Source organism: Diorhabda carinulata, chromosome 10 (genome assembly GCF_026250575.1).
Source record: "Diorhabda carinulata isolate Delta chromosome 10, icDioCari1.1, whole genome shotgun sequence".
NCBI lineage: Eukaryota > Metazoa > Arthropoda > Insecta > Coleoptera > Chrysomelidae > Diorhabda > Diorhabda carinulata.
Genome location: NC_079469.1, coordinates 15,504,643 through 15,522,306, shown reverse-complemented (window position 1 = coordinate 15,522,306; position 17,664 = coordinate 15,504,643). Strand labels below are relative to the sequence as shown.

General features: G+C 31.8%; 1 protein-coding gene across 1 annotated transcript in view; it reads right to left on the bottom strand.

Annotated features, from left to right (window-relative positions):
• The window catches only part of LOC130898812 (thrombospondin type-1 domain-containing protein 4), a 219,073-nt gene that overhangs the window by 136,173 nt on the left and 65,236 nt on the right, over positions 1–17,664 (bottom strand). The window contains exons 2-3 of the mRNA XM_057808350.1: positions 14,795–14,891; positions 1,391–1,545 (exon numbers count right to left, since the gene is read on the bottom strand). Of these exons, the coding sequence (XP_057664333.1) occupies positions 1,391–1,545; positions 14,795–14,891 (252 nt within the window). The remainder of the gene's footprint in view (positions 1–1,390; positions 1,546–14,794; positions 14,892–17,664) is intronic.

Genomic DNA, 17,664 nt, shown 5'->3' with positions numbered 1-17,664 from the left:
TTACGAACACAAGGGAAACCGCTACGGGTTGTTATGTGTCTTTAATTAGTTCTCAATAAAAAACGTATAATGGTAATTTGTATCGATTGTTTTTTTAAAATGCATTCGTTGACTGACTCGAGCTGTCGGAAAACATAAAATTGATATCACCATCTATATTGGTACAAAAATTTTAAAGGCAATTTATTTTATTGTTTGGTTTATGACTGTACTCGGAACGACGCATCATTTGATTTGAATAGAGAATTTTTAAAGCAATTATTTAGAATGAAACTTAATGGACACGAGGCTGGGATGTTATTGAACGAATTTTTGTGTCATAAATGTTTTTTTTTTATTGTTAACAGTCACCGCTGTCAACTGAAACTATCACTCTTAGACACGGAGCTAATTACAAAAAATATATTTGAAAGTACAGCGAAAGGTTTTGCTGGGCGGAAAACTCTCATTAAAAAATTTTTTTTTAGGTTTTTGAGGGCTAAAATAAGAGCGCTGTAGTTGCAGGCCGGAAAACCTCAGAAAAAAATCGACTTTAAATGAAAATTTCGGCATTTGACTCAATGGAAAACTATTAATGATAATTAAAAAAAAATCATCAGGATCTGTCTGAAATATCACAATTTTTTTCCGTCTATTCGAGTCGCCGCTGGCAACGACGCGAATAGCCAATTCATCAGATTCTATTTTCAAAATAATTTACCGCGCCAATTATAAACTAATTTTGATCGTTTTTTTTCGGAAATTCACGAAATAGTTGTACTTTATTTATAAAATTGCTCAGTAAATATAAACAAACGTAAATAATATAGAATAAACATCCATAGTTTTTATTCTTTTATTTTTTCGACTCATTCAAGTCCAAAATCGACGAAATAGGTTCAAATGTTGTGATAAAAGATATATTAGTCAGTTATCATCAATCTGATAACCTCTAACAAAAGTGACAGCGAATTATACCCTGACAGATGCTCGATTGCCCAGCACGTTTTCTATGACGGTCATTCTATGGATTTAACCACTGAAAATGACCACAAAAAACTTATATTGCTAAAAATGATAATTGTGCTGATAACTAAACTGATTTAAATAATCTTAGTGTGATGTGTGTCTTAAATACATATTGAAAAAACAAATTATGTAAAAATTTGACCACAAAATCTATCAAAATTCAACCTTTGGTTGGATTTCAATTGAAAAAAAACTTAATAGCAACCAAAATCAATAAACTTCATATCCATATCTTCAGTCATTCAGTCCCTGAAGATGAATACATAGTTATTAGACGGTATGTGTCAAAAAGAGTGTTTGATTACCTCGGTCCCACAACAAAAAGTACATAAACTAATTGGTGGTGACTGCGTTTCAATTTATTTAAAGAATGATTATATACCTCGAGTCTGCAGATCTATGTACACAGTGCCTAGTTTGTTGAGTGATACCACCGCCGCAACTTCTCGAACATGGAGACCACGGTGACCATTCTGACCACTCGCCTAATATCTTTGGTATTTTCTTTAGTATTTGGTCTTTGTACATTTGGTGCACCTTAAACAAACAACAAAAAACATGATTTATTCCTTTATTGGTTATTTTTGGAAGCAAAACTTTATATGGGGTTACAGGATTAAAAAAATTAAGTTACAGTCCATTTTTGTGCACGAGAGAGTAATAAAACCCGATTACTTATCCGGAATACGGTGGTTTTACGTATTATTTCTTCATAATACAAGTTTTCAGACTTCCATTAGTGTTTTAACAATAAACTGTACAGAACAGTGGAAAAGGGTTTGGAGTGGTCAAAAGCTCTGTTCATAAAATACGATTTTAAACTTCTCAATACGCTGAGGAGGTCCAGGGAAATTTGCAAGGACCGCGTAAACATCGAAATATCAGTCTCTTAACATAAATGTTTGACTGTAAATGATTTGAAACAATCAAATATCAATTTCCAAAATTTAACTAATTTTGTTGAAACAAAGTTTCTTAAATTTACGGCCGAGTAGTTAATCGATTGGTGATTTTGGATATCTCGAGATTTACGTATTATATCTCGAAATTCAACCAAGAATAAAACCTTGGAATCATAACACGTGCTGCCCGATTATTTATGACATATCATTTAACAACTATTCAATTATGTTCACTACGTAAAACAGGCTGTGAAATACCGTATCCCATGTAGATGGATTGAATATTTCAACCAGTCGCGTCGAAACGACATTGACGAGCTATAAAGAATCTTTACGACTGCTCGTGTTTTTTTTTTCCTCAAAAATGAGACAGTTTGTAGACATTGTCGAGGAATTTACAATGAATATAAATAGTGGAATAGTTGTATGATTGACGTGATTCTTTAAAAATGAAAGTTTTGATATGTTGGATCGTTTTGGAATTCGTTTAAGCATGCGGACGTTAAAAAAGAAGTAGAAATAACTGAAATACTCATGAAGAAATGAAAAAACAAGTTATTGAACTTAGACTAGTGATAAAATAGTTATTTAAGTAACTAGTCCACAAGTGACAAGTTAATATTATGAATCGGAAAAAAAAGAAGAAGAAGACTAAGAAACTGGAAGAAGAAATGACTGAAATACTCATAAATAAATGAAAAAACAAGTTTTTGAACTTAGACTGGTGATAAAATAGTTATTTAAGTAACTAGTCCACAAGTAACAAGTTAATATTATGAATCGGACAGAAAAGAAGAAGAAGACCAAGAAACTAGAAGAAGAAATGACTGAAATACTCATAAATAAATGAAAAGACAAGTTATTGAACTTAGACTGGTGATAAAATAGTTATTTAAGTAACTAGTCCACAAGTGACAAGTTAATATTATGAATCGGACAAAAAAGAAGAAGAAGACTAAGAAACTGGAAGAAGAAATGACTGAAATACTCATAAATAAATGAAAAGACAAGTTATTGAACTTAGACTGGTGATAAAATAGTTATTTAAGTAACTAGTCCACAAGTAACAAGTTAATATTATGAATCGGACAGAAAAGAAGAAGAAGACCAAGAAACTAGAAGAAGAAATGACTGAAATACTCATAAATAAATGAAAAGACAAGTTATTGAACTTAGACTGGTGATAAAATAGTTATTTAAGTAACTAGTCCACAAGTAACAAGTTAATATTATGAATCGGACAGAAAAGAAGAAGAAGACTAAGAAACTAGAAGAAGAAATGACTGAAATACTCATAAATAAATGAAAAGACAAGTTATTGAACTTAGACTAGTGATAAAATAGTTATTTAAGTAACTAGTCCACAAGTGACAAGTTAATATTATGAATCGGACAAAAAAGAAGAAGAAGACTAAGAAACTGAAAGAAGAAATGACTGAAATACTCATAAATAAATGAAAAGACAAGTTATTGAACTTAGACTGGTGATAAAATAGTTATTTAAGTAACTAGTCCACAAGTAACAAGTTAATATTATGAATCGGACAGAAAAGAAGAAGAAGACTAAGAAACTGGAAGAAGAAATGACTGAAATACTCATAAATAAATGAAAAGACAAGTTATTGAACTTAGACTGGTGATAAAATAGTTATTTAAGTAACTAGTCCACAAGTGACAAGTTAATATTATGAATCGGACAGAAAAGAAGAAGAAGACTAAGAAACTAGAAGAAGAAATGACTGAAATACTCATAAATAAATGAAAAGACAAGTTATTGAACTTAGACTGGTGATAAAATAGTTATTTAAGTAACTAGTCCACAAGTGACAAGTTAATATTATGAATCGGACAAAAAAGAAGAAGAAGACTAAGAAACTGGAAGAAGAAATGACTGAAATACTCATAAATAAATGAAAAAACAAGTTTTTGAACTTAGACTGGTGATAAAATAGTTATTTAAGTAACTAGTCCACAAGTAACAAGTTAATATTATGAATCGGACAGAAAAGAAGAAGAAGACCAAGAAACTAGAAGAAGAAATGACTGAAATACTCATAAATAAATGAAAAGACAAGTTATTGAACTTAGACTGGTGATAAAATAGTTATTTAAGTAACTAGTCCACAAGTGACAAGTTAATATTATGAATCGGACAAAAAAGAAGAAGAAGACTAAGAAACTGGAAGAAGAAATGACTGAAATACTCATAAATAAATGAAAAGACAAGTTATTGAACTTAGACTGGTGATAAAATAGTTATTTAAGTAACTAGTCCACAAGTAACAAGTTAATATTATGAATCGGACAGAAAAGAAGAAGAAGACTAAGAAACTAGAAGAAGAAATGACTGAAATACTCATAAATAAATGAAAAGACAAGTTATTGAACTTAGACTAGTGATAAAATAGTTATTTAAGTAACTAGTCCACAAGTGACAAGTTAATATTATGAATCGGACAAAAAAGAAGAAGAAGACCAAGAAACTGGAAGAAGAAATGACTGAAATACTCATAAATAAATGAAAAGACAAGTTATTGAACTTAGACTGGTGATAAAATAGTTATTTAAGTAACTAGTCCACAAGTAACAAGTTAATATTATGAATCGGACAGAAAAGAAGAAGAAGACTAAGAAACTAGAAGAAGAAATGACTGAAATACTCATAAATAAATGAAAAGACAAGTTATTGAACTTAGACTGGTGATAAAATAGTTATTTAAGTAACTAGTCCACAAGTAACAAGTTAATATTATGAATCGGACAGAAAAGAAGAAGAAGACTAAGAAACTAGAAGAAGAAATGACTGAAATACTCATAAATAAATGAAAAGACAAGTTATTGAACTTAGACTGGTGATAAAATAGTTATTTAAGTAACTAGTCCACAAGTGACAAGTTAATATTATGAATCGGACAAAAAAGAAGAAGAAGACTAAGAAACTGGAAGAAGAAATGACTGAAATACTCATAAATAAATGAAAAGACAAGTTATTGAACTTAGACTGGTGATAAAATAGTTATTTAAGTAACTAGTCCACAAGTAACAAGTTAATATTATGAATCGGACAGAAAAGAAGAAGAAGACTAAGAAACTAGAAGAAGAAATGACTGAAATACTCATAAATAAATGAAAAGACAAGTTATTGAACTTAGACTGGTGATAAAATAGTTATTTAAGTAACTAGTCCACAAGTGACAAGTTAATATTATGAATCGGACAAAAAAGAAGAAGAAGACCAAGAAACTAGAAGAAGAAATGACTGAAATACTCATAAATAAATGAAAAGACAAGTTATTGAACTTAGACTGGTGATAATATAGTTATTTAAGTAACTAGTCCACAAGTAACAAGTTAATATTATGAATCGGACAAAAAAGAAAAAGAAGACCAAGAAACTAGAAGAAGAAATGACTGAAATACTCATAAATAAATGAAAAGACAAGTTATTGAACTTAGACTGGTGATAAAATAGTTATTTAAGTAACTAGTCCACAAGTGACAAGTTAATATTATGAATCGGACAAAAAAGAAAAAGAAGACCAAGAAACTAGAAGAAGAAATGACTGAAATACTCATAAATAAATGAAAAGACAAGTTATTGAACTTAGACTGGTGATAAAATAGTTATTTAAGTAACTAGTCCACAAGTAACAAGTTAATATTATGAATCGGACAAAAAAGAAGAAGAAGAAGAAGAAGAAGAAGAAGGCTAAGAAACGAGAAGAAGAAATGACTTAAATACTCATAAAGAAATGAAAAAACAAGTTATTGAACTTAGACTGGTGATAAAATAGTTATTTAAGTAACTAGTCCACAAGTAACAAGTTAATATTATGAATGGGACAAAAAAGAAGAAAAAGAAGAAGAAGACTAAGAAACTAGAAGAAGAAATGACATTTGAAACACTACTCTGAGCTCAAAACCGACGAGTAATGTCAATTTTAGTTGACAGTTAGATCTTGTGGAGCGACCGAATGGGATTGGAGGTAAAGAGAAACAGCTCTATTTCCTTAACCTGGTGTGTGGCCAAGAACAGCTAAAACTCACTTTGTGGCAATTATAAGTATATTGCTTCTAGCCACTATTCTGTGTTTTCCATGAAAAATATTGACAGCTCAAGTCACAAATACTCATTATGATGCTAGAGGTTGGATATGACTCCAACTGAAGAAGACCATAAAGAAGAATATTGCCTCGATATTTCCCTTGTTTACTTAGGATAGAAAGAAGGCTTAAAAGTCTGCAGATGGTGACAATATTAGGAGGTTTAAGGATTTATATCATTCAGGGAAAGGTTAAAAGCAGAAGACGGATACCAATTCAACCAAATTGTCATGGAGATAACCAACTCTTGAAGACAGGCACTTAGTCGAAAGAATAATTTCTCCAATGTCTTTTCCTCATCTTTCTGTAGATCTACTAGGTCCTAATGTACTTGGTTGTTCTACTTCTGGCTCCGGAGTTCATTACGATAACTCTTAACAGCGTTTCTTCATGCTATCGACGTATCCAGCATGATACAGATAAAGATTGCATTGATGAGGTGGATCTTGGTGTTAAGTTGTATCATCTTCTATATAATCTTAATCCTACCAGATGTGGTTTCGCCTTTTTTTGTTTTGTCCACTAGACAGTCGATGTGATCCTTATACGAACTTGAATAACTTCCTGGTGTGGTCCTTGTACGTCAATCATAGCTCCAGACCAATATAATCAAGTATTTTGCTTCGATGATTCAAGTTGGTGATATTCTACATTCTTGAGCGAAGAAATGAGATCAGACAAATCCCTGCAAACCCATCCTTTCAAGCATCCACCCCCGGAGAGATTAGCGGATGTGTGCGGAGATTCCTTCCTCTCCCCTGAGTTCTATGGTAGATTTTGGGAGGTCTTATCTTTCTGTTAAGAGTTATCCAGTACCTGGCTATACATTCTTGTCTTCCTGGTTGTCTGGACGTCTTAATGGGTGTGTGTGTTTTCGCTAACTTGGTCCTTCTTTAAAGCTGTCCATGATTTACAACTCGTCGCTTGCTTGTTAAGGGCGGAATTACCATTTTGTTGAAATCCTCATTTGTTGCTGTCGATTTTGCTCTAGCTGCTTCCGTATTGTTGTCTCCTTCTTCAGAGGTTCTCCTCTCCGTTTTCTTCCTTTTTTTCTTGTTGTTCACTTCGGAAGCTTTTAGATGGTTATCTACTCGACTCAAGACTATTGCGTCAAAACCAGAGTCGGCGAGTGCATGTCTTGCTGTTTGAATTGATTCCACAAGATAAATCAAGTCGTAGTCCTTGAGAATCTATAATAGAAGCCATATATCTTTCTATTTCTTTCAATAGAAAATATGTTTTTGTATGTACAAACACCCACAAATCTCCTAATTATCAAACCGACTCCAAACATCACTGACACAAGATGAATGGGTCAATATATATTGTGTTCCAATTACAATGGAACTCGCCTATTTATCTTTGGTGGTTTTTCCTGGTAATTTATAAAGATGTCATTTTGAGCTTCCGTATTTATATTAACATATTATTGTATATAAATCAATTTTAATAAACTACAGGATACTGTCATACCAGATGAATTAAATGAAGTTTTATCTTTAGTTCCTTCTATTCAAAATATTTTTCAGTTTTCTTACTATCCTACAGACGGGATCACCTTTTATTCAATACACCCTGTATACGCCTTTATTCTGTGTCTGTGTTTCATACAAAACACACCCCGTATTTTGCGTTTTAAGTTATAGAAAACAACGACTGCGTTTTTTTTATTATTTTGATGACCTCGTATTCACAAATGAGACCGAGCTAACAGTAGGTAGTACGTCACGAATAATAAATATTCAATATTCATAACAATTGAAATATTATGTACATCCAAGTATCGTTATCAGGTTATCCGTGTCTAATGAATCGACAATAGTCAATTGCATCGGTCTCCTTTGATTTCGTTATTAAGATAAATGCCACGTCTGTTTACAATGACTTGTATAGAATATACTTTTGTCATATTTTATTTTTTTCTCCTTTATTTATAACTATTACGAAACATAAAGCGAAATTAATGCGTTTGTACACTCAGAAAACATTCTAAAACAATCATTTATTTCATTTTTTCGATCTATTACTTATCACGATAACTTGAAGCGAAATTAATGCGTTTGTATACTCAGAAAACATTCTAAAACAATCATTTCTTTCTTTTTTTCAATCTATTACTTATCACGATAACTTGAAGCGAAATTAATGCGTTTGTACACTCAGAAAACATTCTAAAACAATCATTTATTTCATTTTTTCGATCTATTACTTATCACGATAACTTGAAGTGAAATTAGTGCGTTTGTACACTCAGAAAACATTCTAAAACAATCATTTATTTCTTTTTTTCAATCTATTACTTATCACGATAACTTGAAGCGAAATTAATGCGTTTGTACACTCAGAAAACATTCTAAAACAATCATTTATTTCATTTTTTCGATCTATTACTTATCACGATAACTTGAAGTGAAATTAGTGCGTTTGTACACTCAGAAAACATTCTAAAACAATCATTTATTTCTTTTTTTCAATCTATTACTTATCACGATAACTTGAAGCGAAATTAATGCGTTTGTACACTCAGAAAACATTCTAAAACAATCATTTATTTCATTTTTTCGATCTATTACTTATCACGATAACTTGAAGCGAAACTAATGCGTTTGTACACTCAGAAAACATTCTAAAACAATCATTTATTTCTTTTTTTCAATCTATTACTTATCACGATAACTTGAAGCGAAATTAATGCGTTTGTACACTCAGAAAACATTCTAAAACAATCATTTATTTCATTTTTTCGATCTATTACTTATCACGATAACTTGAAGTGAAATTAGTGCGTTTGTACACTCAGAAAACATTCTAAAACAATCATTTATTTCTTTTTTTCAATCTATTACTTATCACGATAACTTGAAGCGAAATTAATGCGTTTGTACACTCAGAAAACATTCTAAAACAATCATTTATTTCATTTTTTCGATCTATTACTTATCACGATAACTTGAAGTGAAATTAGTGCGTTTGTACACTCAGAAAACATTCTAAAACAATCATTTATTTCTTTTTTTCAATCTATTACTTATCACGATAACTTGAAGCGAAATTAATGCGTTTGTACACTCAGAAAACATTCTAAAACAATCATTTCTTTCTTTTTTTCAATCTATTACTTATCACGATAACTTGAAGCGAAATTAATGCGTTTGTACACTCAGAAAACATTCTAAAACAATCATTTATTTCATTTTTTCGATCTATTACTTATCACGATAACTTGAAGCGAAATTAATGCGTTTGTACACTCAGAAAACCTTCTAAAACAATTATTTATTTCGTTGTTTCAATTCTATCACATGTCACGATAACTTGAAGCGAAATTAGTGCGTTTGTACACTCAGAAAACATTCTAAAACAATCATTTATTTCATTTTTTCGATCTATTACTTATCACGATAACTTGAAGCGAAATTAATGCGTTTGTACACTCAGAAAACATTCTAAAACAATCATTTATTTCTTTTTTTCAATCTATTACTTATCACGATAACTTGAAGCGAAATTAATGCGTTTGTACACTCAGAAAACCTTCTAAAACAATTATTTATTTCGTTGTTTCAATTCTATCACATGTCACGATAACTTGAAGCGAAATTAGTGCGTTTGTACACTCAGAAAACATTCTAAAACAATCATTTATTTCATTTTTTCGATCTATTACTTATCACGATAACTTGAAGCGAAATTAATGCGTTTGTACACTCAGAAAACATTCTAAAACAATCATTTATTTCATTTTTTCGATCTATCACCTATCACGATAACTTGAAGCGAAACTAATGCGTTTGTACACTCAGAAAACATTCTAAAACAATCATTTATTTCATTTTTTCGATCTATTACTTATCACGATAACTTGAAGCGAAACTAATGCGTTTGTACACTCAGAAAACATTCTAAAACAATCATTTATTTCATTTTTTCGATCTATTACTTATCACGATAACTTGAAGCGAAATTAATGCGTTTGTACACTCAGAAAACATTCTAAAACAATCATTTATTTCGTTGTTTCAATTCTATCACATGTCACGATAACTTGAAGCGAAACTAATGCGTTTGTACACTCAGAAAACATTCTAAAACAATCATTTATTTCATTTTTTCGATCTATTACTTATCACGATAACTTGAAGCGAAATTAATGCGTTTGTACACTCAGAAAACATTCAAAAACAATTATTTATTTCATTTTTTCGATCTATTACTTATCACGATAACTTGAAGCGAAATTAATGCGTTTGTACACTCAGAAAACATTCTAAAATAATCATTTATTTCTTTTTTTCAATCTATTACTTATCACGATAACTTGAAGCGAAATTAATGCGTTTGTACACTCAGAAAACATTCTAAAACAATCATTTATTTCGTTGTTTCAATTCTATCACATGTCACGATAACTTGAAGCGAAACTAATGCGTTTGTACACTCAGAAAACATTCTAAAACAATCATTTATTTCATTTTTTCGATCTATTACTTATCACGATAACTTGAAGCGAAACTAATGCGTTTGTACACTCAGAAAACATTCTAAAACAATCATTTATTTCATTTTTTCGATCTATTACTTATCACGATAACTTGAAGCGAAATTAATGCGTTTGTACACTCAGGAAACATTCTAAAACAATCATTTATTTCATTTTTTCGATCTATTACTTATCACGATAACTTGAAGCGAAACTAATGCGTTTGTACACTCAGAAAACATTCTACAACAATCATTTATTTCATTTTTTCGATCTATTACTTATCACGATAACTTGAAGCGAAACTAATGCGTTTGTACACTCAGAAAACATTCTAAAACAATTATTTATTCCGCTGTTTCAATCTATCACCTATCAAGTAAAAATTGCTGACAAAAGAAAGCTGAGAATAACATGGCAACGAATTAGATACCCACTCATAAGATATGAATAAATAAAATGGTTTCAATAATCTGACTATTGCATTCGTTGGATGTCAAGACTATATACAACACTCTATGCGTGTATATACTCACTTAAATACTAATCATATTTATATAATTGATTATATTTATGGTCCTCAGAGTCACATCAATACCGGATAAATAATTTGATAAGTTAATAGAACTTCAAGTGTCTAAGGGACATATGGAACCGCTTAAGTAAGACGTTGAGGTCGATGAGTTCACAATAAATAAAAGACATATTGTATAACTTGATATAAGGTTAACAGATTTTAAATGGTTTTCGAAATATTCTTCATTTTTGCATGCGTTTGAACCAATTGTCGAAGCATTTTTCCCATTTCGATTGAGGTACCTCCAAATTTGAACACTTCTTCAGGTGTAAGTAAACGTTAACCTCGCAATTCAGTTTTCGTCCTACGACAAATGATCCATCCGAGTTCTGAGTACGTTCACCATCAAATGTCAGATGTCAGATGTCAGATGTCAGATTTGACATACTCACATCAGTGTTACCACATCTCAAAACTTGAGTAAAATGTTATTTAATACGAAAATACCCTAAATATACTTAAAAAAGTGATCTATGGCATTTACAGAGATATAATTCAATACCCGTCGATGTTTATAGCAAGAAATATCCACATCGGACCTTTTTAAAAGACGTGCAATAATAATAAAAAGATTTTAAGCGTTTTAGAGAAATATTTTGAAAAAATTAGTGCGCATATATCGAGTGATAATTAAAATAACTATTATTTGAAACGATTAATCAATACGAGACAACGTACCGTTACTTTTCTCACTTTCCTTTATATTTAATGACCCATTTCTCATATCTACAAGAACAAAAACCTTCAAGGTAATCGGCTTTTTTTTTATTTCTTATTCTATCCAAGACTAATGGTAATCGATGGACCACATGATGTAAAAAGAACTGTTACCGATCCCATGTAAATAAATCATGACACAACAAAGAGGAAGTACCGACGAAAATAACTTGTAACTAACTATAGTATTCGGATTGTTGGTAGTTTTGGAATTATTATTTTAACCAAGGGTGTTACACGGTCCTTATTATAAGGGGGATGATAGAAAAATGAAAATTTCCATTTTAGGAAGCGAAAATTCAAGAATTTGTTTGTTTCATCAATTCGAAAATTTCATGGGTTAAAACCATCATTTTAAAATCAACAATAATCTCACAAAGTCTTGCAGAATTCTGTGCCACATCAAAGTTACATTGTTTTGAAATTTGGATTCAACTCGACTTTCCCATTACAATAATATACAGTGTGTTTGAGCAAAAAATTCGGGAAAGGGTAGACGATGTCAGAAAAATCCTGATGTAAAAAAATATGGTTAAGTTAGGTTAGGTTAGGTAAAGTAAGGTCAGTTGAGGTTATGTTAGGTTAGGTTGGAATAGGTTAAGTTATGTTAGGTTAGGTTTTACGTATTCAGAAAGAATAAATTCGTTATTTAACGAAATTTCGGCAATGTATACTCTAGAAATTGATGATTTATTGATTGATTAAAAAAAGTAATAATTAAAAATCCATTTTTTATTAATTCTGAACCTTACTCTCCATTAATTAATTCATAATCGTGGGCTGAGGGGATCGGTACTTAAAAAATTAAAATCAGAATTCAAATTTGGTCTAAATTTTTAACGCCCCGAACAAAATGTGGAAGTTGTGTCTGTATTGACATGAACGGTGTTACTGGGGCTGAATCAACACTTGTATCGGCAGTATTTGCGAATGGATTGCTCCAGATCAAGAGTTCTATATTCGATTTAGGTTTTGTACGTATTAAGTAAGGTTAAGGGGTCTTCTTCTTCTTCTTAGCGTGCCGATTCAAGTCCCGTTGACGTTGGATTACACCTTGGCAAAACTTTCTCTATCTTGAGCTAGTCCTGCTTCTCTTATCCCAGTCCATTCTCTAATATTCTTCAACCAAGAGGCTTGTTTGCTTCCAATTCCTCTACGACCTTCAAATTTGTCCCAAATAAGGTGGGTAAAGGTCTAAGTTCGTCCAAATGTATAGCCGCTGCCTAACCTTCAGAATATACACCTCAAGGTGACCAAGGGAGACTCGACGGAGGTTTACGTTGGGCGTTACAAAAAATTGGGTGATCGTGGGACCATGAAAACTTATTTGGTTTGGAACAACATCTAGTAGTAACAAAATAAGAAGCAATGCATTGAATGAAGACTTCCAACGATTGCTGTAACTTTTGTTTGAACCACCGAGTCCAGTAAAGTTTTGAAAGTGGTCTATGGACAAAAACCAATGATCTAGACCTTCAGCCACCATATTATCTATTCTAATGATCTTATAGCTCGTACTCGTGGCCGTTTTTTAATAAGTGATTAACCAACATCAACATTAACCAATTCAAGTGGTACTTCGACTCCCATCAACTGTTTGTCTTACCGTGGACATATTTAGAAGATAAAACGGTAGTAAGAGAAGGTCCTGGTGTCTTATTAAGGTCAATATGTTTCGGAAAATATTGTTGAGTGCTATCCATGGTGTATTGCCTGCTAATGAAAATTGGATTTACCTTATTTTGATTACGATGATTTGTCTTCAAGTATATAAGAATATTTAGGTCAAATCTATCATAATTATTCAAATAATCAGGAAAAAAAACGTACCCCTATGGTATACCATACAAAAAGAAACATCTTATTCTCATATCCACTCAAAATTCTGACGCCCCATTGAATTAAAACATAGAATCATGCCAACATCGTTTTATGTAAATAATGGTGGTTATCATCAACAAGCAACCCCCTGGTGTGAAGCTACCTTTTGTTTTTTGTTTTATTAACGAATTCAGAAAATATGTTAATTGGTCACAAACGTGGGATATCGATACCGAATTTTGACCGTTCCGGAAAGTTATTTCTAATTATTTTTTTTATAAAAAAAAAATCAGATTATTCTTTATTTTTACCCTACTTTTGCAATACTAAACATCAAAATATTTGATAATCAATTCTACGGGGGGTGTTCCGTAGCTTTATACAAAAAAATCATTCTGTGTTACACATATATATGTACAGGTTGTCCCTGTGAAAGTTACGGATTATTAACTATTGAGCATGAGCCGCCCCTGGCCTTCAGATAGTAGTGTAGAATTAATTACTCCGTGAAATAAACTTATGTCTATAAATTAGTAACATTTTTCATGTCCCATAACACCCTGTATGAGACAAATTATTTTTTATATGCCGATATCAAAAGGGTTTTTATTTTTAATCTGATTCTACGAGGATTGCTACTGTAAATTTTGAGATATAGCATCAACGATGTGAATATGTCAAATTTGACATTGACATAATGAAGTTTGACATTTTTGAGTCGTGCGATTAACTTTGGACGTGGATTAAAACGACTTTTGGTGATGACGCATCACCGTTTTTGCTGGTTTTACGAATTCAATCGCGGTCACAATTAAATAATGAAAAAATTGCTAATGAAGCTACTCAGAGCATTCATCTGATCAAAAAAACGAATTAAATCTGATTTTCGATCGATGGTTTATCGTTTCGACGTGATTTGAACCAACAGCATCACTTTGGGTGATAAAGCAACATCTCGAATCGTCGCGTTACTTTGTTTTTTCAAATTTTTTGTGAACAGTCAAAATATCGAATTTATCGACGTTTTTCTACACCTGAAGAAGCGGATGAAGAGTACAAATCACATATTTTGGAGGTTCCTCAATCGGTATGGGAAAAATGCTTTTGATGGAGAATATTCGTCTATATAAAAAAACTTTAGCAGCAGCCCTCGTATCAATTATAATATAATGAAAGTTATCTTACCTGCAGAGGATACTTTTGCGGTCGTTTTTCAATTTTTAGCGACTCGTCAAACTTCTGCGAACCACACACGTTCGTCAAAAAGATAAATGGCGTTAACCTGAAACAATTTGAACTCATTTTTAGAATACGCATACTTTGTAATCTCTAATTTTATATTTTATTATTTTTATATGGAAGTTAAGTGAAAAAAATGCTGCAATTTCAACACATTATTTTGTGTGAGTGACTAGAATTATGTCGGGGGCATTCTAAAGAGTTGCGGTTCAACCCTGCTAAAGAGCGGATTTAAATCCAATGAATTTTGATGAAATAAACTAATAAAATGGAAAAGGAAGTTGCAAAAGGATTGTTATTGGATTTGGCATTAATAGGACCGCTCTTTTTAATCCCTTAAAGGGTTCCAAATGCAGAGCAGTGAGAACACACCTCAACAAAACAACAACAACAAGAAGAATCCAAAGAGTGTATCCAAAATGACTTAATACGGATTGATGGACCTTTCCTGGAATTTCTTACCTGGAATCACCGGGTATGTTCAAAAATACATTTCAAAATCAAATTAATCGACGTGTGAAACAAAATTTACCGAAGAATCCTGTCTTAGCAGGTACGGAGAAAGTCGTGGAAGATTTTTTATAGTAAAGCGTATAGTTTTTTCGAAATAACTGGACTATTCCATTGAAGCAACGTAGAATCATCAATTCTGAATGGTAAACCAGCATTTGTTTGCCAGAAGTGGTCGAAAAAATCAGCGAAACCACGACAATGCGATCTCTCACACATCAGTTCAAATAAAAACGTTTTTGGACAGTCAAAACATCGAATGTATGGATCTTCCGGCGTACAGATCAACGTATTTATACACCTAAAGAAACTTTTGATGCATTCGAATCACTTGTTTCGACGATTGGTTCAAAAACAAGAAAATGTGTATTGATCTTAATTGGGAATAATCAAAGAATCAATATCCAGGATTGATGCACTGGAAAGTTTGAAGGTGCAGGGATTTATTCACTATCCAAAGGATATTAAGTTGTAAATAATTATCGTGATAACCAAGACGTGGACAAAACTAGACGTCTGCCATCAACTTCAGCAGTACTATTGGTGAAATCAACAGCTAAAATAGAGAAAATAAAATTCCAACAGCCCCTAAGCAATCTCTGGAAAGTACCTTATGCAGATGAGATTCGTTGAATAAAAAACTTGAAAAAAAGTTAGAAGATGAAGCAAAAGAAATCTGTGAAACTAATGATGTTAACAGTGAAGACGATGTAGATGAAGAAAGTGACTTTGGCGAGTAAAATATTACAAATCAAAACGATTTTATCCAAAAAAAAAAAGGAAAGAAGTTTTGGTAAGCTCTTGTATCCTTTCCTGGTGACATAAAGAGACTGTGTCCTCTGAATTGATGAAGTTTCAAACATAAATCAAGACATGGTGAATGTGGAATTTCTTTATTTATTTATTTAGTTTAATGGATGACGTCCAAGTGTTGGAGCGACAATTTTGTGGAAGAAACTACGTCTTCTCTTGAAGGATACATGAAAAGCAACAGCTGCCTCCTTATCATCACAGATAAGTCCAAGACCTCTCACCAGACGATCTATCAGTCAAGAATGAACAGTTCTCAACATAGTTTTTTCTAAATATTATTTCAGACGATGAGGTATCTAATGCAAGGTGTCACTTTTTTGAAACATCGTTCCAAAAAATTTTTCAAGCATTTGGGGTTGCTTCTGAGGGTACAACTGGTAAATTTAAGGCGGGCGAGACCTCAAATTTACTATTTGTATCCTCAGAAATAACTCCAAATGCGTGAAAAATTTTATTTTGTAGAGCCTTGTTGCTAGAAACACTTGTCGCTTAGTATTTAACAGATCATCATTAATAATTTCACAACGTTGCCATATTTTCAAGTAGATTCATTACAAAAATGATTAATTGCTTTGTAATTACGGGTAATGGTATTATTGATACATTTTTTCTAATTATAAGACCTCTTCGTAATGTCTTTAAGCACGCGACAAATTTTCATAAACGAATTTTCTTTAATCGACTTTACTCAATAATAACGAACTGCCAAGCAATAACGTATTAAATTTTTTTGGAAAAAGTAAGTTGTTGATAATATTTTTTGATAAATTTGCGTTTGAATAATGATATGAATTGTTGAAATTATAGATACTGGAAATTAGAGAATTCACGTTGAATCGAGATCATATTTAACGCCCAAAAAACTTAAAAGTTTGATTCAGGATTGTAGTATGAGTTTTTCTGAAAAATTTTGTCATAAATATGACGATTCAAATGTTCTCTATATTGGTATCGAGTATTTTTTTTAGGTTATGAAATGCCACGAACTTGTGAAAATTCTACAGACTGTTTTTTACTTGGAGTGATCCTCAGAACCATCTTTAAAGAGACCAATACCTCGTGGTGAAGGCACTTCGCCTCTAGTTCCACCAATTAATGAAAAGGTGGAAGATAAAAATATTCCTGATCTACAATATCAAACGAGTTTTTTTTCTTCATCTTCTAACACTTTGTCTGAATCTTCGAGTCTATCTGAAGAACCTCATTTACTCAAATGATCTTATTGGAGACTTGGGACTGTCAAAATCTAAGACGTAATGATGCTGTAGAGCTTCATCAAGAAGATTCTAGTGGAAAGACTTTTTATTGATGCTTCATACCTATCTGTACCCGTTGCTCATGGTACAAACAAGAAGGAAAGTTATGCAAACCTAGAGGTATTACTCGAAAAGGAGGATACGCAAATTTTGAAGGTTTCTTTGTGATTGGGACAGTCGCGCAAGAGAAAACTTTGTGAAAGCTATGAATAAAGTTCGTACAGGTTTTCTTTATCC